We start from the raw sequence: 27,713 nt of genomic DNA on the forward strand, positions 1-27,713 counted from the left end.
CAATTTCAGTTGTCTTGTTGGGATCACACTTTGAGAAGTTCTGCAAATCACAATAATCTACCACCCACTCATACACCACTATGACATGCTCCTAATATTTGGCAGGATAAAGACTCTCTGGCACTCTCCTTGCTCTCAGATTTTGTTTGCCCTGCCATCAACCGATAAACCATGTCATATACAGGCAGTTAATAAAAGCTGTAACCAGAAAAATAAAGTTATAAGACTAAATGACTAACTTGCTGCCAGTGCCCACTGAACAGTGGTCCTTGCAGTGCCCAAGGGTGGGTCATGCCACTTATTGCTGTAACTGAGTGATGAACAACTATTTTACTCACATTGCTGATGCTCAAAACTTTGTCTTCCAGATCTAGGACTAAATCCAATGATGCCCCAAAGATGGATTTTCCAATGATCAATGTTACCATGCTTGCAATATCACAGATTAGTACAGTGCTGAAGGAGACCATTCATTCCATCATTTCTGTACTGGTCCACCCAATAAGCAATTCACTTCGTGCTCCTCTATGTAATGCTGCACATTCATCCTTTTTAATAATAGTTTAATATCCTTTTGAATTCCTCAATTACACCAGCCTCCATCGTACTTCCAGGCCGCGCATTCCAGACCTAAACGCTTGCTGCCCAGAAAAACATTTTCTTAAGCCGTTTTGTTTCTCAATCTTTTCACGAGTAGGAACGCTCTGTCCCCACCAAGATGCATCTACCTCTATCAGATCTTTCGCAGTCTTGTATTTTCCAAGGAAGACCATCCAACCTGCATCCCTGGAAGCTTTTTGCACACCTCTTCCCCTCCCTCTCCAAATATATTCACATCCATCCTACAGTGTGGTGCTCAGAACTGGATGCCGTACTCCAGCTGTGGCTGAACTAATCATTTATGAGTAACCCGCAATAACTTGAATATCTTTGTGTTGATGGCAACAACGTGGAATGCACACCAAGTGCTTCAGTACCAATATGATTCGACATGCAACAATGCTGAATTAGGTGCAGCTTTGCATTGTTGATCTAAGCTTACCTGGTTATTGGATTGAGTGTGTCCACATTTATTTTAGAAGATTTTATTTGGATCAACATTCTGGACCAGATCTGAATCCGAGCCCCAAGGAGCCAGGGTCCAAGAAAGTAGCCAATACATGGTATTTGGGATCACAAGAGAGGTGTTTTAGCCAAGAAAACATGGAAGCACTGGTACTCATGGAACTGTACCGAACAAAGCCAACAATTTCTAGAAAGGAAGGACTGGCAGGATGGAGCAAAGAGCAAGAGAATCCAAATGAAAGTGAATTTTGCAAAAATAAATGACTGAGTTCTTGAGGAAATATCTTCTCTTCAGATAGGGGATGCTCTCAGTTTGGATATGTTCTAGATCAACTGCTAATTCTCTTTGCTAACAGACTGGTTACGTCCAGCCTATTTGCACATTAGTAATTCACAGCTCAGATCTAATTGTCCAGATTTTCCAAACTTGTACTAAACCTAACATACAGCTGTGAAACAATGAAAGAACTTTTCAAAAATAAATGGATAAATTGGCTCCAATATCAAATTTATTAGGCTGCAATTAGCCACTAAATGTACAATACTCTGGTCAATGCCTAGCTCACAGTACAATCTCATGTGTTACATTCAGGCTTTGACACTTCTTGGAAAAATAAACAATTCTACCTATAGACAAATTGCCTACAGAGAAAGAGTAAATTACAAAGAATTCTCAAGTTATACAGACAACTGGAAAAATAGAGGATCTAAACTAATGGGAAAAAAAGACCAGTTTAAAAACTCTCAATCGTCCAAGTGGAGTGTTCCAACTGAGATCTAAAAGCATGAATCACGTCAGTGTACATCTGAGATATTGATTGGAACAGTCACTCGATCAGCATAAATCAATGAACTGTAATAATTTGACCAGCATAAACCAATGCACTGCCGTATTGTACTTTTAGAAGTTAGTAAAGTTCAGATGCTATTATATCTTTTTGAACACAAGCATTTATTTCCAAGGATACAGTCCTGACTGCTGCAGCAGTGGTGCAGGCCTGTTTTCTCAAACCAGAAGCCAAAGTTCATGGCCCAGGCTACATTGCCCAGACTTTTTTTTTCCTGGTCCTTCCATCGAAAGACAATATTGAGGTTGGAAAAGCAGCAGTTCTGGGAATATAAACAAGAGATCAATTCCACCTCTTTAAGGTAAGAAATCAATCCACATAAAAAAACACTTCAACTAGTTGTTTTTACAAACATATTAGAGTAATATAATGAAAATGTAACCTGATGATTTCAGTTAGAGCCAGTGCTCATGCAAATTGTACCAGTAATCACAGCTGTTACAACAACCAGAGTACAACAACTGGTTTCAGCTTCCTTGCACTGGGGGTGTATAGAGAGTAAGAGACAGCAAGAGAAATTTTGGCAACTCCGGATGTGTGGATATCTTTGAATGGGTATGACAACCCCCAAGGGAGAACAGTTACTGTCACCACCTGGGGTGGTAAGCTCAGAAGAAGCAAACCAAAATCTCTACCTCGGCACAGAAAGAGGTGATATAAATGACAAAGACACAAGAATTACCACAGCTCACTATACGTAAACTACCATGTCTAAACCAATGCCTTCCCTCCAGTCAGGAGTTTGTTACTTTAAAAATGAAATTAGTGATGAGAGAGTTAATTTTACAACAGGTGTAGGGGTAAGACAGAAGCCACGCAAGGGTTAAACTCCAGCCGAGTCAACAGATGATTCCAAAAATCCAACTCGTATTGATCAAGTTATATCCGTGAATTCAATGTTTGCAATTCAAGGCATGACAGAGCTCACATAACTGGTTTCACAAATTCTCCATTCGAATACGAAGAGGAAAATTTATTGTGTGGGACTGTGTGCCTGTTCCTGGTCACTGCTCAACAAGCCTTGACGATATTTGATGATGTGCTGTCTCAAATGAGACTAGAGTGATAACTCTCTAGCTTAAATTCTTTGACCATTAACCGTCTGTCTGAGCTGATGGATGAGGAATAACCAATTAGTGTAAACTGAGAACATGTTTACTATTGTTGCCTTTTAGGCAAGAACACAAATATTAGAAAAACTTTCTTACTTGCTCTCAAGTGACAGCAGTTACTTTTTAATAGAGATTAGAAATCTGTAGTGACCTCCAGCATAATCAAATTCAATTCGACTCATACCTTCCACAGCCCATCAGCAACCACGTCAAAGACAGGTCCAACACATGTCAAAATACAAACCTGGGATCTCAGCTCTCCTTTAATTCATTTTTTACCTCATCCACTAACCAAGATCTGTCCAAGTTATCAACATTAGCAAAAGTCCTAATTGGGACATACCAAGCCAAAAACTGTTCAGCAGAAAGTAAAGTAGAGGATAGCTTCTACAAAATATTATGAAACTTCTGGTAACTGATTTCACTTGGATGCTTCGAGAGCAGGTGCATTTTAACTGCAGACAAGAGCAGCAGAAACAGCAAGTTGCAGGAGCATACTTGGCTGGGATGGAGAGGGGGAAGAAAGGTGGCTAAACAGAAAAGATGAGGCATCAGTGCAAAACGAAAACTCTTCTTAGTTTTCCTGCACCTCAGAAACTGGCAGCGTATGATAGAAAATAAAACTGAAGTATTAACATCAGTTGAACAATATGCATCGGCAACATCACTCCGACGTGGGACGCAAGACAATCTAAACCTTTTTTAGGGCCACCCCAAACCTTGAGAGAAACCAACTTACACTTGACAATTACCAAAGTCCAAACATCCATTACCTCAACCAACCTCCACGACTCAGACCGGCCACAGGTGGCATGCCTGGTGGTGGTGGCGGTGGTGGTCCAGGAGGTTGCCCCCCAGGCGGTACTGTGGGGGGAGGATAGCTGGTTGGCGGAAGACCTAGTGCTGGCGGAGGTGGCACAGTGTGTGCTGGGGGAATCCGAGGAGGCGGCAAGTAAGTAGGATTGTACCCTGGCGGGGGATATCCTGGATTAGGAGGGGGGATGTTGGGTGGATAATTTGTGGGAGGAGGCACAGATGGATTGGGGTACACATGTGGGTGGTAAGGGACATGGGTTGGAGGTCCATAAGATGGCATGCTTCCATATGAGGGTCCATCAGTCTTCATCATGGACTGCAGACTCTGGAAACCTTCTCCAGACATGTAGGAGCTTGTTGTCGACATTCCCATTATGTAAGCAGCAGAGGGTGGAGGCCGTTGAGGAATCTGTGGCTGTTGGTGTACAGTAGGAGGATGAAGAGGTGGTGGAATAGAAGGTTTAGCCACTTCCGAGGCATTTCCTGCTGGAGGTGGTTCACTTTCTATGATGCTTGACCCTGTACTTATGGATGGTTTGCGTTCTGCAATTTGAAGAAAAAAGGTACATTTTAACTTCAAGTATGTAACAAATATAGAACAACTTTACCGATGAACAAAGCAAGCAGCAATCCCTTGTTCTTGGGGGCAATGGGGACAGAAAAACGGAGAAAATCCAGAAACAGACACAGGCAACAGTGCTGTGACAAATCAATCAGGTCTAACAACCTATAGATACTCCCAACTATGAAGGATATAATTTGGGGGTGGTATCAAAGCACAATCAGCACATCACACCTCAGCAAGAGATGCCGATGCAGGAGTCAGAGTCACAATGTGGAGCTGGAGGAACACAGCAGGTCAAGTAACATTAGAGGAGTAGGAAAGTCGACATTTTGGTTCGGGACCCTTCTTCCAGATCCTCAGCAAGGAGTTTGGGTAGATGGAAAACAGGATATTTGCAGAAATAAAAATGGGTTCTTAAACTACATTCAAAAAAGGCAGCTCACCACCACATTCAAGGGCATCCAGGGGCAGGCAATAAATGCTAGCCTAGCCAGCGATGCCCACATCCCATGAGAATAAAAAATGTCTGTCTTTGAGAATGATTGTGTTATGGCTGAACGTTACTTTCCTTCACCCTCATACAAAGCTTAATAACCGGGTAGATGGAACGTAGACTGGTCTTTTTCCATTTGCATTGACCCAGGATAACAGTGCTTGCGTTAGCAGATAACCATCACAAAGCAGTGAGAAAATCTGGCTCCTTCCAGTTTCCCATTCAAGTGACATCTCCTGACTAACTGAGCAGAGGAACAACTTTTCTTTGTTGAACGTTAACGAGGGGGTTAAATCTGATCGGTTTAACTGCAGATATCCAGATAATACACTAGTGAGATCAATCATTTGTCCACTCCTCATTTTCACTATCTTTATTAGTTTGATATAATTACATTACAGTCTCATGAGTTTGGTATATTTGAATATCAAACGTGTCTATGCAACATTTTGAGCCATACACAGCAAAGAAAATCCGTTTTGATTGATTTCACCCTAAATGGTATTACAGTGGATTTTAATGTCCTTAGACTGATGATTGAATAAACAGCCAAATATCTGTTACCATGATCCTTCCTGGAACAATGGAGGCATATTAGGGCAACTTCAGACTTTATGGGGATAGCTATATTGGTACCACAGGATTATCACAGGCAAAGAAACTGCTGGTCAGGAAGGTTGAAGGTGCAATAAAATTTGGAATCAGGAGGTGGAAACAAAGTGGTACAGCACAATCATTTATATAGGATTCTTGCTCACTAACTAAGCATTAATAAACAGGAACAGGAATGTGGGGGGAAAAAATTAAGGAGATGCTACTTTTACCCAGGGAGAGTAGACAAAGACAAAGTAATGAAAATAATTGGTCACAAGGAATCATGTAATTATGGCACATTTTAATGATTTGCACTGTAGTGCAAGTGTTGCTAGGCAACTTCAAATGGGTGGAACTTGTATTTTTCAAGAGGTTAAGATAAAACTACCATCAAGGCTGTGAACCAATACACTTAAAGTCACCAAAGTGACCTCTGCATTTCAATTCAATGCAGGACAAAGTCCACACTAACAATAGAACATGACTGTATGCACATGCAAAGTGAAGCAAATGACTACAGCAAACTACTTTCCAACATGATCCCATTTTAATTGATGCTCATTTTCAACAGAGATTAGGAATGAGCGAAGGCTGGCATTGCAAGAAATGCCCACTTGGAAATACAAATAACTTGAATTTCTATAGTGCTTTTCAAGAACTCAGGATGCCCCAAAGCATTTTACAGGTAGTGAAATAAATTGAATCGTAGTGATTATATTAACTTCTTGATATAGTGTAACAGCAGACACCCCACCTACAGTAAAAAGACAGTTAAAATTCCACTTCAGATGTTGAAGTTAGGAGTCATACAAAATAGTCCAAACTTATTTGCCTGCATACAAACTGTAATTGCAATGATATTAGTTCAGATCTTCCAAAAGGAAGAAGCTTTGTACTCACTCTATCCACTCAACTGTGCTCTTAAAAACACCCATTGATAGTCAGCTTGCAACAGGCCATCACATTAAATGAATGCAACAACTGTGAAACAGCTAATAAATGGCTAATAAAACAAACTAATAAAAATATGGATGCACTTACTACTTTACTGGAGCAAAAGTATACAATTTACTGGCAGAAATTTTAAAAAGCTCACCTGGAGGAGGATGGGTAGTTGGTGGTAATACCGGGTGTGGGGTTTCCAACTTTGGAATTTTAGGAGGCTGTAGCTCTGTGGAATTTGAGAGACAGATTTCAGATATTTACAGAAATACAAAAACACAAGAAATAAATACTCTGATACTTTGAAGGCGAGTTCCAGAAAATATAAATCATAAAAACTGCATGATTAAAACTCAAATGTTCATGAATGACCTTCAGGAAGATAAATCTGCCACCTTACCCATCCATGACTACATAAGAAGTTAAAGCACATAGATATTGACCCGAATTAGCCAGGCAATCCACTCATACACAAACAAACAATTGTGATAACTTTTGACCTGGAAGCAGTACAGTAAAGAAAACTTGTAATTTTAAAAATTACAGATTTCACAGACATTTTAAGAATGTTTGAAAAGGACTTGAGTTTGTATAAATTGCAGTTTTCTTGGTTAATATGAAATAGTGTGTATTAAAAAAAATTTGCATTTTCTATGTCACCTAGAAAGCCTTGACCTGTAAGCATTGCCACCAAAGAAAGAGGTTCAGACCAGAAATTATGTCCATGGCATTCACACTAAACAGCTGCAGGCACAAAGGAGAGCTACATCTAGGAGACCGAAGACAACTATCTTATCAAATAAAGACTCAAATAAAATACAAAACAGGAGGATCAACATATTATATCCTTGCCAGAAAAAAAACACATTTCTCTGAGAACGAGAGATTCTGCTTGGCCAAAATAGATGCTGCAGAGAATGGCACACATGAAACTCAAAAGGTAAAAGCAGTTGTTGTATAGAACTCCTGACCTACCTGTGCAAACGAAGAACAGTATATGGTCGGACTCTAATTATGTATTGTTATATTTGTGCAGGGAGCGATGGGGTGCTTGTGATCCTGCAAAATGTAACTTTATCATATTGACTACTTAACACAAAATTAACTTTCTTATTTAAATTAAGATTTGGCTGTTCAATTTACATGAATTATGGTTGGTGTTTATAAAATGAAACCTTTTTGACAATTTCTTCTAGGGGTTACTTGGCAAATTTGGCTATTTTGGATTACAGATCCCCTTCGGAAGATACACAAATGTAGTACAATAAATATGTGGGTGCAAAGGTTAAAGCCTAAAAATGTTACCAATTGTCTTGCCATCTTCCTTTGGAGAAGCCACCTAATAATAAAAGAAGCAAATATAAAATGTTAAAACACAACATAACAATACAGCAGAAACAACACAACAACTGAACTTGCAGTAGAATAAAATAGAGTGCCACAGCATGTTTTACTTCATTCTCAGACTGCACCGTCAATCACCAAGAATACATCTTGAGCAGAAATGATAATATATTTGTATTTTTTCCACTTACTGCAGGCCGTTTAATCTGCCGAGGTGGTGTTGACTGAGGTGAAAGCTTTTTTGTCTGCTGCACCTGCAGTGGTGGTATCGGTTGCTCCAGACTTGGGATTGTTGGCAGTTGTGGCTGGGGTGCCTGGGGCATCTGTTGTTGACCCTGGGAATAAAGGTCCAGTATCTGATGACAGATGTCTACGCAAGACCAAAAGATAATTAGTTATTTTAACTGTAGAAAGAAACACGTAGTCAACTATATGGCTTTTATACAATAGATCAAGGTTAAAAAAAAAACAATCAATCAATCTAGGGTTTGGAAAAGGTAAAGCAACTGAATTGGGTTACAAAGGAGAGGAACCTTAATTTTATATACACAATAGTTTCATTCTTGTGTAAAGGAATATCAATTAAAATTTACTAAAATGATTGATCCTTCAAATCGCTAAAGCACTGAGTTAGTTTAATGGGACTATGAATCACTACTATTACATAAATTATACCAGGTTTAGAATTTTCTTTCCTCCACCCTCTTTCAAATTTAGCTTTACATCTTGATCATTACAGTCTAAGAAGCCAATGGCATGTCAAAAAATAAACACAAGCTTGGCAAAATAACTTATACCATAGCATGTTAAATTCAATAAGAAGCATTTTTAAAATAAATAAATATATCCGAAAAGTAAAAGTCTAGAAACATGCAAACTCGCGCTACTTCCTTGAAATGATATTGCCAACATTGTCTTAGCAATCTGGACTGTTTACTGTACCTTCCAGTAGTTCCACAGGCACATCCTGTACAAACTGTTCCCACCACCTTCTGTAAATGGGCTTTGCTGACCACTCCTGGATTTCAAATTTGCACAGCCTACCAGCTAGGTACATCACAGCCACAGCAATGATCTCTGGCTCCCACTGTAGACAAAGCATGGTGCACAGGCTACAACACAAAAGGTACATTAGGATAAGGAAAAGAGCTCAAAAATTTAGCTCTTATACATACTAAATTATATCCTTTTAATGCCCAAATAGGCTTTTATGGTTTTAATTTTACAGTAGATTTTTAAAAAAATTACCTGTCATTTACAAAGGTCCAAGCCATTTGCACCAGCTTTTGAAGTTTATTTTTGTCACCTGCAGAGAGAGAAAATTGGACTAACATTATGTGTAACCTCTAAGTTCAAAACCTATGAATTAAAAAGAAAAGGACAGTTAGGATCAAGGTCTTAATTTACCTAATGTACTTTAAAACTGTATCTGTTGGCACTGAAGTGCAATTGACCATTATTCTCACATTACATTTGAAAACACATTTTAGTGAGCTTTCCAACTTTAAGGCATTAACAGTATCCTTGCCTTGTTTTGCCAAAACCCAAAGGCTGATCATTTAACTCAGGGTGCCCAAGCTTTCTGGCTCCTGATATCCCATGGAGCCTCCAGCGTACCCATAAAGTTAACATCCCCATTAATCTGCATATACCCCAAGGTGATGATATTTTATCTTAGTATTCAGGTTTAGAATTTGCCTTTACATCTAAAAACAGCCCTCTTCAAATTTCCAGGCTGCAAAAAAGTCATTCAGGACAAATTAAAGAATTAGAAATAAGTAGAAACAGAATAAAGCTTTCTAAGCTTTGCAGATGAGATATTTAGGGCTCTGAGCTCATGTGACACTCAGGCTGCAGGTTAGACACCCTGCTTCAAATGTTTAAATGTACTATGTGGTATGTTTAGAAATATATTCATGATTTAAGCTCATGTCAGAAGATGTACTACCACGAGCTCATAACCCCAATCCAACATACTGCAATTAGGTAAATTGTAAATGCATGAGGCCAAGTACTTCGTAAGGAAGATTGCAGGTTTGGCTCCTGGTCTGTTTCTGCCAACAGGTGAAGAAAAAGGAAAAAACAGAGCCAAGGCAACCAGTAAATATAGCTGCAAACTCCAGTTTTTTTCCTATTAGGGAGAATGGAGGGGTCACAGCCAGGGTGGGGGAAACACAGACAACAGTTGAGGTGACTTGCTGATGACCTTGACCCCGAGAGTGTGTACTTAAGAAATAAGAGTACACTAGGCTGTATGGCCCCTCAATCCTGGTCTGCAATTTAATAAGCTCACAGCTTATTTTCTACTTTGATCCACTTTCCCATTTCCCATATCCATTAGTATCCAAAAATTAACTGAGCTCAGTCCTAAATGTATTCCATAATACAGCACATAAAGTACCAGAACTGTCTGGGGTGGAGAAATTCAAATAGAAACACCCGAGTCAAGGAATTTTTTTCTCATTTTTGTCCTTAATGTTTTGAACTCTTCAGCATGGGTAAACAACAACTGTGCATTTATCCTCTCAAAGCCTGCTACGAATCTGAAATTTTTCAATAGTTCATGAAATGGCTAAATGATAATAACATAGAATTTCAATTCCTATCCATACTCAAATAACACTGTTAGGAGTTGACAGAATGGACATTGGCCAAACATCAGCCCAAGAGGGTTGAGTGCCCAGGAAAATGTATCCCAGCAAGAATCGAATCAAAAAACCTTACCAGGAAGTGAAGGAATAACCACAAGTGAAGCATCCAAGACAACATAAGTTGTGGATAATATAGGTGGTTGTCAGAGGACACAGTAGGATAGAGATCAGTTGGAAAGCTGGGCGGAGAAATGGCAGATGGAGTTTAATTGCAGGCTTAGATTCTATATAGACAATTAAATAAGCAAAAGACTAAATGGAATAGCATTGGGGTGATGGTCAAGCATAACCTGGTATGTCTTTGGGTCTTTCAAATTACTAGGATTTACTAGACATCTCACATCAAACCACAAAGAAGTGCTTCCCAAACCTCTTCCCACAGTGACCCCATTCAAGGCTTGAAAATTGTCATGATCCTTTGGTGAAAATTGAGAGGTGGGGTGGGGATGGGGTGACTTCACCCAGGAGATGAGACTGGAAGGGAGAGAAAACATGAGTTAGCCAAGGGGAGTGGGGAGAAGCTCCACAGCAGCCATTTCTGCTTCAGTTCATGCCTCCACTAGGGGAAGCCCTACCAATTACTGGATATGATAATCCTGGAATGCAATTGCAGAGAAATCAATTGCAATGGTGAAACTTGCAAAACTCACCGTCAGGAAGTTGTTAAAAATTCAGAGGCAGAATACATTGAAATAAGTTCTCTCAGCACTGTTGGAACAGCAAGCCAGGCCATTTTATTTTTCATGGGTTTTAATATCTGATTAGAATGTGCATGCTGAACTACTTATGGATTGCATAGTTATCACTGCACTGCTTACTTCTTATAACCACATTACAAACTCACATATGCTGTAAGCGTGTGCATGCATAATATATACATACTCCCATATCATTACAGCAAGCGTGCAGCAGTGCACAAGTCACCAATCCTTTAGTGACCAATTAATATGTTATAGAGCAAGCTGCATTGTCAGCAATGTGCACAATTCAAACAAAACCACTACTAGAAAGGTTTATCACAGAACGGCACGGTGGCTCAGTGGTTAGCACTGCTGCCTTACAGCACCAGGGACCCGGGTTCAATTCCACCCTGGGGCGACTGTGTGTGGGGTTTGCACATTCTCCCCATGTCTGCAGGGGTTTCCACCGGGTGCTCCAGTTTCCTCCCACAGTCCAAATATAGGCAGGTTAGGTGGATCGGCCATGCTAAATTGCCCATAGCGTCCAGGGGTGTGTAAATTAGGTGGATTAGACATGGGAAATGGAGGGTTACAGTGAAAGGGTAGGGAGATGGGTCTGGGTGGGAAGCTCTCCGGAGGCGTGGTGTGGAGCTTGTTGGGCCAAATGGCCTGATTCCACACTGTAGGGAATCTATGATTCTAACAAATTCAGAAGTGAACTCAGGGCTAGAATTAAGTTGTAGGATTCAGGTGGTTATTTTAATTCAAACTTGACCTGGGTCTTCTTTTAATGCAATCAGTGCTTATTTAGCAATGGACCACCTTTTGAAAATTTAAGGATTTAAAATCGATGATTTTCACCCCACATTTGATACGAAATTGGATCATAGAAGATAGAGGGTAGTTGTGCAGGGGAGTTTTTCTGACTAGAGGTCAGTGATCAGTGATCAGTGGTGTTCCGCAAGGATCAGTGCCTTGGTTGCATAAAAATAATTTGGATGAAAACGTAGGCAGTCTGATAAGTAAGTCTGCAAACAAGAAAATTGGTGGAGCTATGATAGAGAAGAAGATTGTCAAAGGATACATTGGGATAAAGATCAGTTGAAAAGTTGGGCGAAGAAATGACAGATGGAGTTTAATCTGGGCAAATATAAGATGATGCATTTTGGAGGGTCAAATATAAGAGGAAAGTAAATGGCAGGACCCTTAGGAGGATTGATATAAAGGCAGATCTTGGGGTGCAAACCCATAGCTCTCTGACGGTGGCAACACAAGCGGATAAGGTGATAAAGGCAGCATACAGCATACGTCACTGGTCCTGGCATAGAGTGTAAAAGTTGGCAAGTCATGCTGCAGTCGTATAAAACTTTAATTCATTCACAATTGGAGTACTGTGTGCAGTTCTAGCTACCACGCTATAGGAAGGATGTGGAGGTTTTGGACAGGATGCTGTCTAGACTGGAATTTATTAGCTATAAAAGGACAAAGTTGGATTGTTTTGCTAGAACTTCAGAGGCTGAGGGGGCAACCTGATAGAAGTATATAAAATTATGAGGGGCACGGATAGAGATGGTTAATCAGAGGGTGGAAATTTCAAAATCTAGGGACATAGGTTTAAGAGAGAGTGGGAAAATTTAAAGGAGATGTGTAAGGAAAGTTTTTGTACACAGAGGCTGACAGGTACCTGGACGTGCTGCCAGGAGAGTTGGTAGAAGCAGATATGATAGCAACATTTAAGAGGCATTTAGACAGACATAAATAGGCAGAGAATAAAGGGATTGTGGACCATGAGCAGGCAGATGGAATTAGTTTAGAATGACATCATGGTTGGCACTGACATTGTGGACCAAAGGATCTATTCCTGTGTTGTACCATTCTGTGTTCTATGAACACTATTGCAATTATTTATCTTCAGAAACATTGTCACCAGAAGATTGTTGTTTAAGTTTTGTTTGAGATGTGCCTTCCATTCTAAACAAGCAGTATTTAAAAACAAAACTGACTCTGTATAAACATTTAATTCCAGTACCTTTAAGTTGTTTAGCATACTTAAGCAAGAACTGATAGGGATGTTCGACCTGCAAGTCAAACTTAATGGTCTGTAACAAAATCCTCTCCAGTACCATGACTTCTTCCTAGTTTAAAAACAAGGCAAAAAGAAACACAGAATACGTAAAGATATGGTACCCCGGTTTAAAATTAGTACAGAAATGATATGCATGCTTAGGACTATTCCATTTATATATAGCATTTTACTGCTAAACAGCATATTTTTTCTGAAGCAATTTGACTTAATATTGCTGGACAAACATGAGAAAGATAGGAGTAGATTATTTGGCCCCATGAGCCTGCTCCACCACACATTGGTATTTCTTTTTAAAGAACTATTCCCAAAGGTAGGATGACTGAAGCGAATGTACTGTCAAGGTTGCAGATGACACAAAAATAGATGGGAAAGCAGGTAGCAGTAAGACAACAAAAAATCTACAGAGTGGTATAGACAGGTTAAGTGTGTGGGCAAAAGTGTGTAGGCAGATTGAATATAATATAGGAAAACATGAGGTTATGCACTTTGGCAGGAAGAATAGAACAGCTGAATATTATTTGAATGGGGAAAGACTTCAGAAACCTGCAGAAGAGGATTCAGCAGTCTCATGCTTGAATCAAAGGAAACTAGCATACAAGTTCAGCCATTAATATGGATGTCAAATGGACCGCAACTGTTTATTTTTATACTCTATTTCCTTTGAAGTAAGGAGGTCTTGCTAAAACTATACAAAGCATTAGTCTTATCATACCTGAAACACTGAATAGTTTTGGATCTTATCTAAACAAAGATATACTGACACTGGAGGCAGTCCAGAGAAGGTTCACTAAGTTGATTCCTCAAATGGAAGCATTTTCTTATAAAGTTGAATAGGTTGGGCTTTCACCCAAATGGAGTTTAGAAGAATAAATTATTGAAACATATAGGCTTATAAAGGAGATTGACATGGTAGATGTGGAGAGGTTGTTTTCCCTTGTGGGAGAGTCTGTGACTACAGCGTATAATCTCGGAAGGTAGTGAATCTGTGGAAGTCTTTACTATAGACAGTTGTCAATGCCAGTCATTAAATGCGTTCGAGGCAGTGATAGCCAGATTTTCAATCAATCATTCAGGGAATCAAGGGTTTCAGGGATAAGGCAGTAAAGTGGATGTGAGGATTATCAGATCAGCCATGGTTTCATTGGAAGATGAAGCAGACTCCATGGGCTGAATCACTACTTCTGCTCCTACATCTTATGTTCTTATGGAGGAACATAAAATATAGTACATTCTTGTTACGTTATTGCAATGGTCAAACAATAGAGTAAACAAACTGAGAACAGTTTCTCTAAATCAAATGCATACAATATTTCATTGGACATAAGAGAATTGCCTTTTTCAGAAACTCATTTCATTCCTGACTGAATTAGTCATCCATTCAATACAATCTATCTCAGACAAAAAACAGTAACAGCCTTTGATGGATTGCCTCGCATACCAAATCCAGCTGAGCCCAAAATCTCCCACTGCTGTTTTTAAACATTTAAGGTTCTTTTAAAAAAACTTCTGTTTTGTATTTTCCTGCTTACCTATTTTAAAGTTTTGTTACAGCAGCTAAATTTTCTTTTGACATTAATAGTGTCCAAGTTAAAATATAAATCAGCAGAGCGAACAGTATGTCACTGCAGAGTGGGAGGGCCATATTTATCTCTAAACATCACTGCAAAAGTGGCTATAGAACAATGAGCTGAGAGATACAAACTCCCATACACAAAAGAATCCTTTTGGATCCTATTCTGCAAAGTCTGTTTTTTTTTCCCCCACTTTCCTCTTTGGATTATTTCTATTTCTGTCTCCTTTCCCTTTCAAAATAAGCTTGTGGTCAAAAGGTGGGGCAATTGGACTGAATATGCAGATGTACAATATCGTCTTAGAAGAGAAATAAGTGCAAAGATGTTTAGCTCTAGAACAACTGCAGTCCAGTAAAGATAAAAGTAGGCTTACACTGTTCCATCAAGAAACAATCAATGTTAGTCAATCATACTTGGAATAAAATTATCTTTGTTTACACCTACACTTCTTCACTCCATGAAAAATTGTTGGGGCCCTGAATGACTCCATACTACAGGAGAAAGTACAATGGAACACCAACGTGGTTCAATTTTTGCAGTACTTAAATTATCTTCCACTCAAAAAGGTGGTAGACAACTGGAACACTCTGCCTGAAAGAGCAATAGAGGTCAAAACTCTCACCACGTTGAAAAAGTGCTTGAATATCTACTTGAAGAGCCATGATCTGCATGACAATGGATCAAGTGCAGAAAGGTGAGTTTAGACTGGGTAACTCTTTGTCAATTAGCATAGACATTCTGTCTTGTACTTTTTTTTAGTGACTCACGGCATTGTTCATATATATTCTTAAAAACTACCTTGGGATCATCTCCAAACTGTGAAAACTGTACATCATTCAGCAAACTCCGAGCAGTTTTAATGATGTCTTTACACTTTTTAGGAGTCTCTTCTACTTTCCCAGCCAGGAAGAGGCAGCAGGCTCCTGTAACCTATAAAATAAATTAATGTAAAACAAGAAAGTTAAATTGTGCCAATTTAAGGTCTTTGTGCTGTGTGATGCCTAATATTAATTGATTTGAAAAGAATCTCAACAAAGACAATATTCTATTAGCAGGTACTGACCTTAAGCATCCAACCAGAACACCATGAAATTTTGTAGTAAAATTTCTTTTGAAGTACTAGTGCTGTTTACAAACAGTTGCTGCGAAGTGCTGAATTTTTAAAAAGTAGTTTTATTTATTTTCCAATGCCGGAGGGGACCTGCGCAGGCACGGGGGTGGGGGGTGGTGGTGGTGGCGGCGTGCGGGCTCCGCGCAGATAGTCGTCCAAGGCTGGGGTTGGGTCTGGGTCTCCGGCGCTGTGGGGCAGCTGTGCTAACCACTGAGCCAGTGTGCTGCCCTCAAACTAATTACACTGATCATACAGAGAACATTTAAAGCAATAATGCTCACTCCCCTTCCATCACTAATTTGTTTCTGCATCATAGTTACTGTTTGTCCTTCCTTGTGACTTCATAAATAATTTCTTGATAAATGAGTTTATTCTGAATTTCTGGGCCAGGTAGGACTTGTACCTCGGTCTTCTGGTTTATGGGCAGGGACACTACCGTGCTATGAGACCGCTTTTCAAGTGCTCACATTTGAACGTGCCACAGCCAATCCTAAAATGATATGGGTCATAGGAGAGCAGCAAGTCTGAACAACCTACCGAATTCAGGCTATTAGATAGGCATATGGATGATAGTATAAGGTACGGCTGGAGGTTAGATAGACCTTAGGATTAGGGTAAAATTTCTGCACATCATAGTGGGCCGAAGGGCCTGTACTGTGCTGTACTGTTCTATGTTCTAATCCCATGCTCTTCCCTCAGTTACTTATCCAACCTGCGGCAATATTGTTCCATAACTAGTCTCGCAGGACAACGCTACTGATTTTAGAGGAGTTTGCTTCATATAGCGACAAATTGTACCCGCTGAAAGGCCAAGCAATCAACGGAGAGCAACCGAAAAATACACCAGACAAGAAAACCATTGAGTATGGCAAAGCTCTACAATATCAGCATAGATAATATTTCAACCTTAATTTTTATTATAAGATTACAATGAAAAGGTTCTCCATTGATGTGGGTGTAGGACAAAATCAAATTGACCAAATGCTCAATTAAGCTGGAGATGCACATACAATGACGCATGGATAAAGAATAACATACTCTGGAACACAGATGTAAGAAGTTCAGACCTAGATGGATTTTAAACTACAGTACTAACATTTACTTTTAAGCAAATATTTATCATTAAAATTAATCATTATGGGCTGGATCATTGCAGAAATGAAGAATGCACTCTGTTTGGTTGTTGCACATCAATATCCCTATTCATAGTCACAACCCACGATTAAACATACAACCACTTGCGGGTTTTTTTTTTCTCACGAGTAGCACACGTTTCACACAGGACAATAAATGACAAAAACCATCTAGACATAAACCTACTAATCTAATCTGGTCTAGTCTACAAAATATATATAGAGGAGGGATCACAGGTAATATTGAATAACCTAAATTACAATTGCAGCAACAAAGGAAACAAGAACAGGAATGGGTTTCCTTTAAAGACACTTCACTGATTTTACCTTGTAGATCTAAACTAATTGTACATACAACCTGACTTTATAGGTTGCTCTTTTCAAAATAGCAATCCTAACTGAATAATAATCACTTTCTCAGGTAGGTAAAGGTTCTTCACATCTATGGCCGATTCTACTTCCTCAGCTTAAACATACCCACTTATTCTTGTCACAAACTATTACAACTAGCCACAACTCAGCTTTACTAATTTGAATATTACAAGCACGAATCTGTCTGACTGTGGCTCACCAAAGCACCACACCTCAGCTGTAAATCTTAAAACATATTATTCACGCAGTTGAAAGGAGACATACTACTAATTGGAGTTTGTCAGTAGTTTCAGGATCTGTGGCCCTTATCAGCATGGTTTTAGTTATTGGTTGGCTCTCATCACCCCAAGACAGTGGTAATCTCTGGTGTACAACAGAAAACTTAATGTCATACACAATTCTGCTGCCCACATCAATCTTCACACCAAGTGTTGTCCACCCATCACTCCTGTGCTTGCTGAGCTATAATGGCTCCTGGTTAAGCAAAAGCCTAGATTTAAGATGCATATGCACGGCCCGCCACCCCTCAATTTTCAAATCCCTTTCCGCCCTCCATGCCCTTGGGAGTCTGCCCCCATCCCACAATGTCTGCTTATCCAATTTTGGTGTCCCTGATTTAAATACCTTCACCTTTGATGGCCATGCCTCGGTTCCATACTCCAGTATTCCCTTCTCAAACCTCTAACTCTCCTTCCTTCTTCAAAATGCTCTTTAAACCCCATCTCTTCAGCCAAGCTTCTCATTTACAGCACTAATATCACCTCATGTAGCTTTGTGTGAAAGTTTGCTTTATAGTGTGCTTGTGTAATGCCATTATTTACAACAACACAAGTTTATTGTTTTCAGGAAGCTTTAACAAAGCAATGCATGCATGTTATCTTCACATTAGAAAGCTGTTGGGTTTCATTTGGAATGACTGTCAGTACTTACGTATCGCGGAAATTGCTTGAAAGAATGAAACATGTAGAAACGATGAAAATAGATTATTCCTGTGGCCAGTGTATCATAATGTCTTGTAGTTTTGGTTAAAGAAAGATTTGGTTAGAAATGATTTCCCTCAGCAACTCTGAACAAAGCTGAAATATAGGAGTGGGATGGTAGTGTAATGAGGATGCACAACGTACTTATGCGAGAGGCAATGCTTCTTTCACAAGTACTACTGCAACAAATAGCAACATGTGGGTCTCACTATCAACACTAGAGCTTTTCCTTTAGATCTCCTCTGTCCATTCTACACATTTCCAGATCAGTTCATTCCGCAATCATGCGGACTGGGAGGTTCCATGCCCAATCCCTGAACCGTGCTGACAAAAATCACTAAGTTTCTGCCAAATAACATAACAGAAAACAAATATCAAACTTTAAAGTAAGGCACATATCCAAAGGTCAAGACCCAAATTTTGGCAGCTTAATATTTATTTTGGGCTGTCAGTTTTGGTGAAAGGACAACTGAAATGTTAATTTTGTTCCTTTAACCAGAGATGCCATATCTGTGGAGCATTTCCAGCATTTTGTGTTATTAGGGAGCTAGGCAACTAGATTTGGATCAAAACATATCTCATTACCAGTTCTGAGAAAGGGTCACCAGACCCGAAAATGTTAACTGATTTTTTCTTCACAGATGCTGCCAGACTTGCTGAGCTTTTCCAGCAACTTTTGTTTTGTTCCTGATTTACAGCATCTGCAGTTCTTTTGGTTTTTATTTTCTATAGTTGCCTGGCAAGGCTTGATAAAGAGTAGAAGATCCTGACAACAGGCATGACAATCTGTGAGGAGAGAAAAGCATCCTATTTCTCAGTCATCCCCAACGACACCTCAAATGTGTAAATTTTGAAAAGGATACAGCCCCAAACGTGTTCCCACATCAAATATAAACCTGGCACCTTCCCGGCGGTAGCGTGCCTCTGTTGCTGGATCAAGTCCCTCTAGTTGTGATGGGGTGTGGGCCAGATCCTTTTTATCCCAATACCAGCATGGCTTCCTGAGGTCCGCATTTGCCAGTGCTGTTGTTGGGGTGGAGTTTTCCTTATTTTCCTTCATTTACCTGGAATCAGAAATCAAACTTTTACTTTAAAAGTTTAATTGTCAAGTGTATAACTGGCAACACAACTCGTACTGAAAAGACAAAAATCAGAAATTGCTGGAAACTCTCAGCAGGTTTGGCAGCATCTGCAGAGAGAAAGCAGAGTCAAAGATGGGGTCCAGTGACTCTTCTTCAGATCTTTCTGCTTTCTCTCCACAGACGCTAAACCTGCTGAGTTTTTCCAGGAATTTCTGTTTTTGTTTCGGATTTCCAGTATCCGCAGTTCTTTGGATTTTTTTTTAGTATTGCAAGGGTTTTTTTTAATAATAAAACCAATCAAATCACACAAACTACAAGTCCTCCAGAAAACACTATATTGAAGTCAGCACAAGGACCAACATTTCAACTTCAAAATAACTCTTGTACCATAAGAAAAATAGATTTCAATGCTGCATGCTTTAAAACAAATAGGAGTTATTTCTATAGTTCAAATTGAACAGTAGTTTAAAGTAACAACACAAATGGCCTCAGTGAATACTAGGCAATTTTTCACCATGTCAGTTTGTATTTTTCTATTGGCCTGGAAAATGTTGCCAAAGTTTTTTTTTTAATATCAAGTCAAGTAAAAGCAAAAAGAGAGACACTAAGAAATTAATCTTCAAAAATAAATGACTGCTGATTTGCTACGAACCCATCTTATAATGCTGGTGTAGACAGGTTCTACCTTGAGATGGAAACAAACTTGACATCATCACCCCTCAGCTCTGATGCTGTGACTGAAAGGAATCCACGGGTAAGAACAAAGGTCAACGATAAGCATGCTAACTTGACGGTATTGAAATCAGTCAACAAGTTAAACTTCTGCATTCGAAATAAATGGTGTACCAAAAAATGAGTTTGCCAACTTTAACTTTCTTTACTAATTTCTGACTAAGTGAAAGATATGATTATTTTAACAAATCTATGTGTGGTGCCACTAAATACTGAGATTATATCACAGATTAAATGGTTCAGAGTATACCTACAAACTTTGTTTTATTACTTCAGCTAAAATAGAAAGCAACTCATTAAGGATCACAGGAAAATAGTCTCCATTGTAAACTGTTAGTCTATTTGTCAACTTCAGCGAATTAAGTGGTCTCACACTTGAATGCCTTCCATAATTTACTGTTCTGGAATTGTGCGATTTCTGCCCTTTAGGATATTATTTGGTATCACCAGTTCCTTGACATTGACTGCATCCAACCCTCTCACTAAGTGTTTTGAGTGAAGCACACTGCTTGCAACTTAGTCTCCTACTTGGTTCAAAGCTTAGTTTCTGATCCCGCTGCAGCCCCATCACAAAAGACTGCACATTTCCAACTTAGTGCCTATGACCACCATTGACTGCTGAAATCCTTCTTTTGGTCTTTGTCACTCAGACTCAATTATCCAATACTCACCTTACCAGCCCATGTTTCAGATATTGTAACTGGTTCATCTAGAACAACATTCTCTCCCACAGTAGCTCCCACTCACCCAATCTTTGCAAACCTGCATTGACTCAATGTCTCAAACTTAACATTTTCATTTTCCATGACTGACTATTGTGGTATGACACCAATCTTTAAAATTCTTTCCATTAAGTTAGACAAATCCTTTGCAAATTAGTTAAGCCATACAAGCACACCCCTTCACCCCACAAGGCTCCTGTGTTCCGCCAACTCTGGTTTCTACTCCCCGGATTTTCATGAGTATATGACTGCCCTCAGCCCCAAGACCACAAGGTCTGGAATTCCTTTCTCAAGACAACCATCTAGGTTATAATGCTAACAGTCCCAATTAAAAGCAGAAAAGACAACTGAGCCATAAAGTGATATTAGGAAAAGGCCAAGATCTTGGTCAATGTTGAAATGCAATTCCTTTCTCATTGAGCAGGATACTATTGCAACAAACAGCTGTACGTTTTATGGAGTGACATAGAAAAAAGATGATGGGCTATGACCTGAAATGTTAATTCTGTCTCTATGTTCACAGATATTGCCAGCCCTGTCGAGTATTTCCAACATTTTCTGTTTTTATTTCAGGAAGTGAGTAAGAGTTGAGGAGATTTATGGAGGGAGATCCACAGCTTAGGGTCTGGTCTGGACAGGAGAAAGAACAGTTATTATCAGCAGAGCAACTTAACTCAGATTGCTCAATGGGTATTAATTGGAGGAGTGTTAAGACCTTGGAATTCTGTAGAGTTGGCCGATGTCAAGAGACAGGGAAATGATGCATAAATATCATTCTTTCATTTTTCATTTGGCAAGGGTGCTTCAACATTCTACTCACCTTATTACTAGTGGAAAGTGTTGTGGACATCAAGTGTTTGAAAAACCTAATACTGAAGAATTCACTATACTACTGAGAGGTACTGCATTGATAGAATTGTCACTGCATTGATAGAATTGTCACTGCTTTGAGACATAAAACTGAGGCCCATTCGCATGCTCCCATACTAAGATCCAAAAGGTACTACCGAAGAGGAGTGGGGGTGTCCCAGCTAATGTTTACTGCTAAAAACACTGAAAACAGTTTGCATCACCATATTGTGATATCACAGTGGATAGGTATTTTTAATCAATCTCTTCAGGGACGTTATGACACACAAATAAAGGCAAAATACCATACATGCTGGAAATCTAAAACAAACAGAATGCTGGAGAAACTCAGCTGGTTTGGCAGCATTTGTGGAGAGAGAAAGAGAGTTAACTTTGGGTCAAAATATTAACTATGTTATGACACACCTCTTGAACCCAAGACTTGAACCCAGGTGTTCTGGCCCAGACATAATGACACTTCCAACTGTACAACAGCAGATATACTTGGAGAGCAATTTCTGAAGCAATCAGCCAAAAAATACATTACATTCATAACTTCATTTTTCCAGCAGCAGAGAGAGAGAGGCGACAGCGAGGACCAGGGGGCTGCCGGGAATATATTTGGGCAGCGGCTGAACCCGAGACACTAAACGTGTAGTGTCTCCCACCCGCCCTCCTCCTCTAACCAAAAAAAAAGGACTCTGTGGTGTGTTGGTAAGGTAAGGTTTTTATACTTTTTCTATTCCTTCTGTATTGTGTAATTGGTTAAAAATTTACTTGCTTCGTTTTTATTTATATATTAACTGGTTATTTGAAAGGACCATAGCAGAGAAGTATTAGAAAGTATTTAACTCATAAATTGAGATAAAGTAATAAAGTAATTAACTAAGTAGAGATGGCTGGGCAGCTGATGTGCTGTAGCTGTATGATGTGGGAGCTGGCTGATCCCATTGTGAACGGCAGTGACCACATCTGCAGCAAGTGTTGGTTGCTGGAAGAACTCTGGCTCAGAGTTGAAGATCTGGAATCTGAGCTTCAAACACTGCGGCACATCCGGGAGGGGGAGAGTTACCTGGACGCTTTGTTTCAGGAGGCAGTCACACCTGGTAGATTAAGTAATTCAAATTCAGTTAGTGATCAGGGACAACAGGGTGTGACTGAAAGTGAGGCAGGTAAGGGAATCCTGAGTTCAGGAGTGGAGGAGCCTCAGCTTTTGACCTTATCCAACAGGTAAGAGATACTTGCTCCCTGTGTGGATGAGGAAAAGGGCTGCGGGGAGGATGAGCCAGCTCACCGCAGCACCATGGTGCAGAAGGCCATTCAAGAGGGGGGAGCAAATAGACAAGTGGTAGTTATAGGGGATTCTATCGTTAGGGGGATAGATAGTATCCTTTGCAAGCCGGATCGGGAGTCCCGCATGGTGTGTTGCCTGCCTGGTGCCAGGGTGCAGGACATCTCTGACCGGCTTGAAAGGATATTGGAGCGGGAGGGGGAGGATCCAGTTGTTGTGGTCCACGTTGGGACTAACAACATAGGCAAGGCTAGGATGGAGGACCTGTTTGGGGTATTATCAAGCACTAGGAACAAAATTAAGGAACAGGTCCTCGAGGGTCATAATCTCCGGATTACTGCCCGAGCCAAGTGCAAATTGGCTTAGGGATAAGAAAATTAGGGAAGTAAACACGTGGCTAAGGGAGTGGTGTGGGAAAGAGGGGTTCCATTTCATGGGGCATTGGCATCAGTTTTGGAACCAGAGGGATCTGTACCGATGGGACGGTCTCCACCTGAACCGATCTGGAACCAGTGTTCTTGCGAAGGGTGGTCACTCGGACTTTAAACTAGTGAGTTGGGGGGGAAGGGAAAGGGAAAACGACAGGGAGTATGATGGTAACTAAAAAGGTAAGCAGCAGGTTAGCATGTGTGCAGGAGGGTTTAAGTTCAAGGCAGACTATGAAAGAAGCAAAAAGGAAGGATAACTCAGGAGATATTATTAGAGATGTTGGAAATCATGAGGGTAAGAAAGCTAGCATAAAGGCACTTTACCTGAATGCTCGTAGCATTTGTAACAAGGTTGATGAGTTAACGGCACAAATCATCGCGAATGAATATGATTTGGTAGCCATTACGGAGACATGGTTACAGGATGGTCACGTCTGGGAGTTAAATATCCAAGGGTACCAGACTATTCGGAAGGACAGACAGGAAGGTAAGGGAGGTGGTGTAGCCCTGATATTCAAGGATGCCATCAGGGCGGTGCTGAGAGATGATATAGGTTCTATGGAGAATGAGGTTGAATCCATTTGGGTGGAAATTAGAAATTCTACGAGGAAAAAGTCACTGATAGGCGAGGTCTATAGGCCACCAAATAATAACATCACATTGGGGCGGGCAATAAACAAAGAAATAACTAATGCCTGTAAAAATGGTACGGCAATTATCATGGGGGATTTTAACCTACATGTAGATTGGTCGAACCAGCTCGGTCAGGGTAGCCTTGAGGAGGAGTTCGTTGAGTGTATCCGTGATAGTTTTGTTGAACAGTATGTAATGGAACCAACGCGGGAGCAAGCTATCCTAGACCTGGTCCTGTGTAATGAGACAGGAATAATTAATGACCTCATAGTTAGGGATCCTCTTGGAAGGAGTGATCACAGTATGGTTGAATTTAGAACACAGATGGAGAGTGTGAAGATAAAATCCAATACAAGGGTCCTGTGCTTGAACAAGGGGAACTACAATAGAATGAAGGAGGACTTGGCTAAAGTAAACTGGATACAAAGATTTTATGGTGGGACAGTTGACGAGCAGTGGAGGACTTTCAAAGCAATCTTTCAAAGTGCTCAGCAAAAGTATATTCCAATGAAAAGGAAGGACTGTAAGAAAAGGGGTAATCTGCCATGGGTGTCTAAAGAAATAAGGGAGGCTATCAAATTGAAAGAGAAGGCATACAAAGTGGCCAAAAACAGCATGAAACTAGAAGATTGGGAAAACTTTAAAGGTCAACAGAAAGCCACAAAAAGAGCTATAAGGAAAAGTAAGATAGAACATGAGAAAAAACTAGCGCAGAATATAAAGACAGATAGGCAAAGTTTCTATAAATATATAAAATGAAAAAGAGTGGCTAAAGTAAACGTTGGCCCTTTAGAGCATGAGAAGGGGAATTTAGTTATGGGATATGATGAAATGGCCGAGGCATTGAACAGGTATTTTGTATTGGTCTTCACAGTGGAGGACACTAATAACATGCCAGTAATTGACAAAGAGACAAAGGTAGGTGAGGACCTGGAAACAATCATAATTACGGAAGAGGTAGTGTTGGGCAAGCTAATGGAGCTAAGGATTGATAAGTCTCCTGGCCCTGATGGAATGCATCCCAGGGTAATAAAAGAGATGGCGGGAGAAATAACAGGTGCACTGGCGGTAATTTTCCAAAATTCGCTGGACTCTGGGGCAGTCCCAGCAGATTGGAAAACAGCAAATGTGATGCCGCTGTTTAAAAAGGGAAGTAGACAAAAGATGGGGAATTATAGACCGGTTAGCTTAACCTCTGTAGTGGGGAAGATGCTCGAGTCTATTATCAAGGAAGAAATAGCAAGGCATCTTGATAGAAATTGTCCCGTTGGGCAGACGCAGCATGGGTTCATGAAGGGCAGGTCATGCTTGACAAATCTTTTGGAATTCTATGAAGACATTACGAGCGAGGTGGACAATGGGGACCCAGTGGATGTGGTGTACCTAGACTTCCAAAAGGCCTTTGACAAGGTGCCGCACAAGAGGCTACTGCATAAGATAAGGATGCATGGCATTAAGGGTAAAGTATTAGCATGGATAGAGGATTGGTTGACTAACAGGAAGCAAAGAGTGGGGATAAATGAGTGCTATTCTAGCTGGCAGTCAGTGACTAGTGGTGTGCCTCAGGGATCGGTGTTGGGACCGCAATTATTTACAATTTATATAGATGACTTGGAGCTGGGGACCACGTGTAGGGTGTCAAAGTTTGCAGATGACACTAAGATGAGTGGCAAAGCAAAGTGTGCAGAGGACTGTGGAACTTTGCAGAGGAACATAGATACATTGAGTGAGTGGGCAAAGGTCTGGCAGATGGAATACAATGTAAATAAATGTGAAGTCATACATTTTGGTAGGAGTAATAGTAAAAAGGATTATTACTTGAATGGTAAAAAGTTGCAGTATGCTGCTATGCAGAGGGACCTGGGTGTCCTTGTGCATGAATCACAGAAGGTAGGTCTGCAGGTACAACAAGTAATTAGGAAGGCAAATGGAATTTTGTCCTTCATTGCTAAAGGGATTGAAATAAAAAGCAGAGAGGTTATGTTGCAGCTGTACAAGGTGCTGGTGAGGCCACACCTAGAGTACTGTGTGCAGTTTTGGTCTCCTTACTTGAGAAAGGATGTACTGGCACTGGAGGGGGTGCAAAGGAGGTTCACTAGGTTGATTCCGGAGTTGAGGGGGTTGACTTATGAGGAGAGACTGAGTAGATTGGGATTATATTCATTGGAATTCAGAAGATTGAGGGGGGATCTTATAGAAACATATAAAATTATGAAGGGAATAGATAAGATAGAAGTCGAGAGGATGTTTCCACTAGCAGGTGAAGCTAGGACAAGAGGGCATAGCCTCAACATTAGAGGGAGCAGATTTAGGACTGAACTGAGAAGGAATTTCTTCACCCAGAGGGTTGTTAATCTGTGGAATTCCTTGCCCAGTGAAGTAGTTGACGCTACTTCAGTAAACGCTTTTAAAAAAAAGATTTCCTTTGAACAATAAAGGAATTAAGGGATACGGTGAGAAAGTGGGTAAGTGGATCTGAGTCCACGAAAGGATCAGCCATGATCTTATTGAATGGCGGAGCAGGCTCGAAGGGCCAGACGGCCTACTCCTGCTCCTAGTTCTTGTGTTCTATTCTACGAAAGAAGATCCAAACAAAAGATTTCCCAAATTGATTTTCAGTGTAGATTAAAATAATTTAACGTTTCATCAATACAATTAATCAGTGTTACGAGTGATCAGATTTCCTCAATAACACAACAGCAGCAGTTAAGGGGAGCAGCGGCTCCAAACGACCCAAAATGTTCTTACAAAGCTCCCTCAAAACAACAAAAGCATGGTGCACCCTTAGCCCTCGCTTCCCGATAATGGTTCAAAGATAAATTACCCACGACGCACGAAAGGATTTTTTAAAAACAAATTATATCCCTTTAATTCGGCCGGGGGAGGGATAGGGGAGGGGTGGTACGTTGAACCTGTGAAGTGTGGGGGTTGGTATAATCAGTAGATGTGAAACTGCGATATAAACCCCACTATTGATCCCTGTCCCCTCCAAAGGGGCTGGAGGCCCTAAACAGCAGTCGGCTCAGCTTTCATAGGAGGCTGGGGTTGCAGATCACAGCCCAAAAGTGAACATAACTCTGGTACAACAGCAATAGTCACCGCTGACTACATGTGCCCACCTCGCTCGATCTCTTACCTAAGGCGGTGCTGAGGCCCGGCCTCAAACTACACCAAGCTCGGTTCCACAGTCAAACAGAAAACCTCCCTCTCTCCCCGACCGTCCAGCTCAAGCCGCTTCCCCACAAACAATTAACTAGCTCGGTCTCAAAAATTACAGCAGGATCCGAAGAAACAAGGGGAAAGAGTACGAAGGCGGACCAACAAACTGAACTGCTCACGATCTTCCTCTCTGTCCTTCTCCCTCTCCGACACCGGCACTTTCACTCCAAACTTCCCAAACGATTCAGACAGGGCGCCGCCATTTTGAACAGACCACCCCCACACGGACAACGAGTAAATGCGTATGCGCATCTGATGTCTCTCTTCCCCGACCCCCTCCAACAACGGAACGCCAAGTCGCGATCTGATTGACAGCCAGCTCCAGCCGATTGAAAGCCAGCTTTGGCGGGAGGCTGTCTGGCGTCATTCGTCCAATCGGCGGTATCCGCGACGG

At 40.6% G+C, this 27,713-nt stretch overlaps 1 protein-coding gene across 5 annotated transcripts; it reads right to left on the reverse strand.

Moving 5' to 3' along the window:
- Window positions 1-1,552: 1,552 nt before the first annotated feature.
- ccnk (cyclin K) lies at window positions 1,553-27,713 on the reverse strand. Of its 5 annotated transcripts, none has more exons than XM_048600079.1 (11): window positions 27,439-27,713; window positions 19,227-19,427; window positions 18,314-18,395; window positions 15,566-15,697; window positions 13,140-13,245; window positions 9,028-9,106; window positions 8,722-8,891; window positions 7,971-8,149; window positions 7,741-7,774; window positions 6,590-6,664; window positions 1,553-4,384 (listed from the first exon to the last, which is right to left on the reverse strand). In XM_048600079.1, the coding sequence occupies exons 2-11, from the start codon at window positions 19,421-19,423 to the stop codon at window positions 3,795-3,797; spliced, it is 1,644 nt and encodes a 547-aa protein (XP_048456036.1). In that variant the 5' UTR covers window positions 19,424-19,427; window positions 27,439-27,713; the 3' UTR covers window positions 1,553-3,794. The 5 variants fall into 5 exon arrangements, with proteins under 5 accessions (XP_048456036.1, XP_048456037.1, XP_048456035.1 ...); XM_048600080.1 differs by having other exon boundaries at window positions 27,432-27,713; XM_048600078.1 differs by having other exon boundaries at window positions 27,419-27,713.

The sequence above is a fragment of the Rhincodon typus genome, chromosome 8 (genome assembly GCF_021869965.1).
Source record: "Rhincodon typus isolate 14 chromosome 8, sRhiTyp1.1, whole genome shotgun sequence".
In the NCBI taxonomy this organism is placed as follows: Eukaryota; Metazoa; Chordata; class Chondrichthyes; order Orectolobiformes; family Rhincodontidae; genus Rhincodon; species Rhincodon typus.

What these genes read in the sequence shown, in the direction of transcription:
- ccnk (XM_048600079.1), bottom strand. Translation starts at nt 19,423, where the DNA reads ATGAAGGAAAATAAGGAAAACTCCACCCCAACAACAGCACTGGCAAAT. An exon ending in AGTTTGGAGATGATCCCAAG is followed by an intron (nt 13,246 to 15,565) that starts GTAGTTTTTAAG and finishes TTTTTAAACTAG; the next exon opens with GAAGAAGTCATGGTACTGGA. An exon ending in GGAAGATGGCAAGACAATTG is followed by an intron (nt 6,665 to 7,740) that starts GTAACATTTTTA and finishes CAAATTCCACAG; the next exon opens with AGCTACAGCCTCCTAAAATT.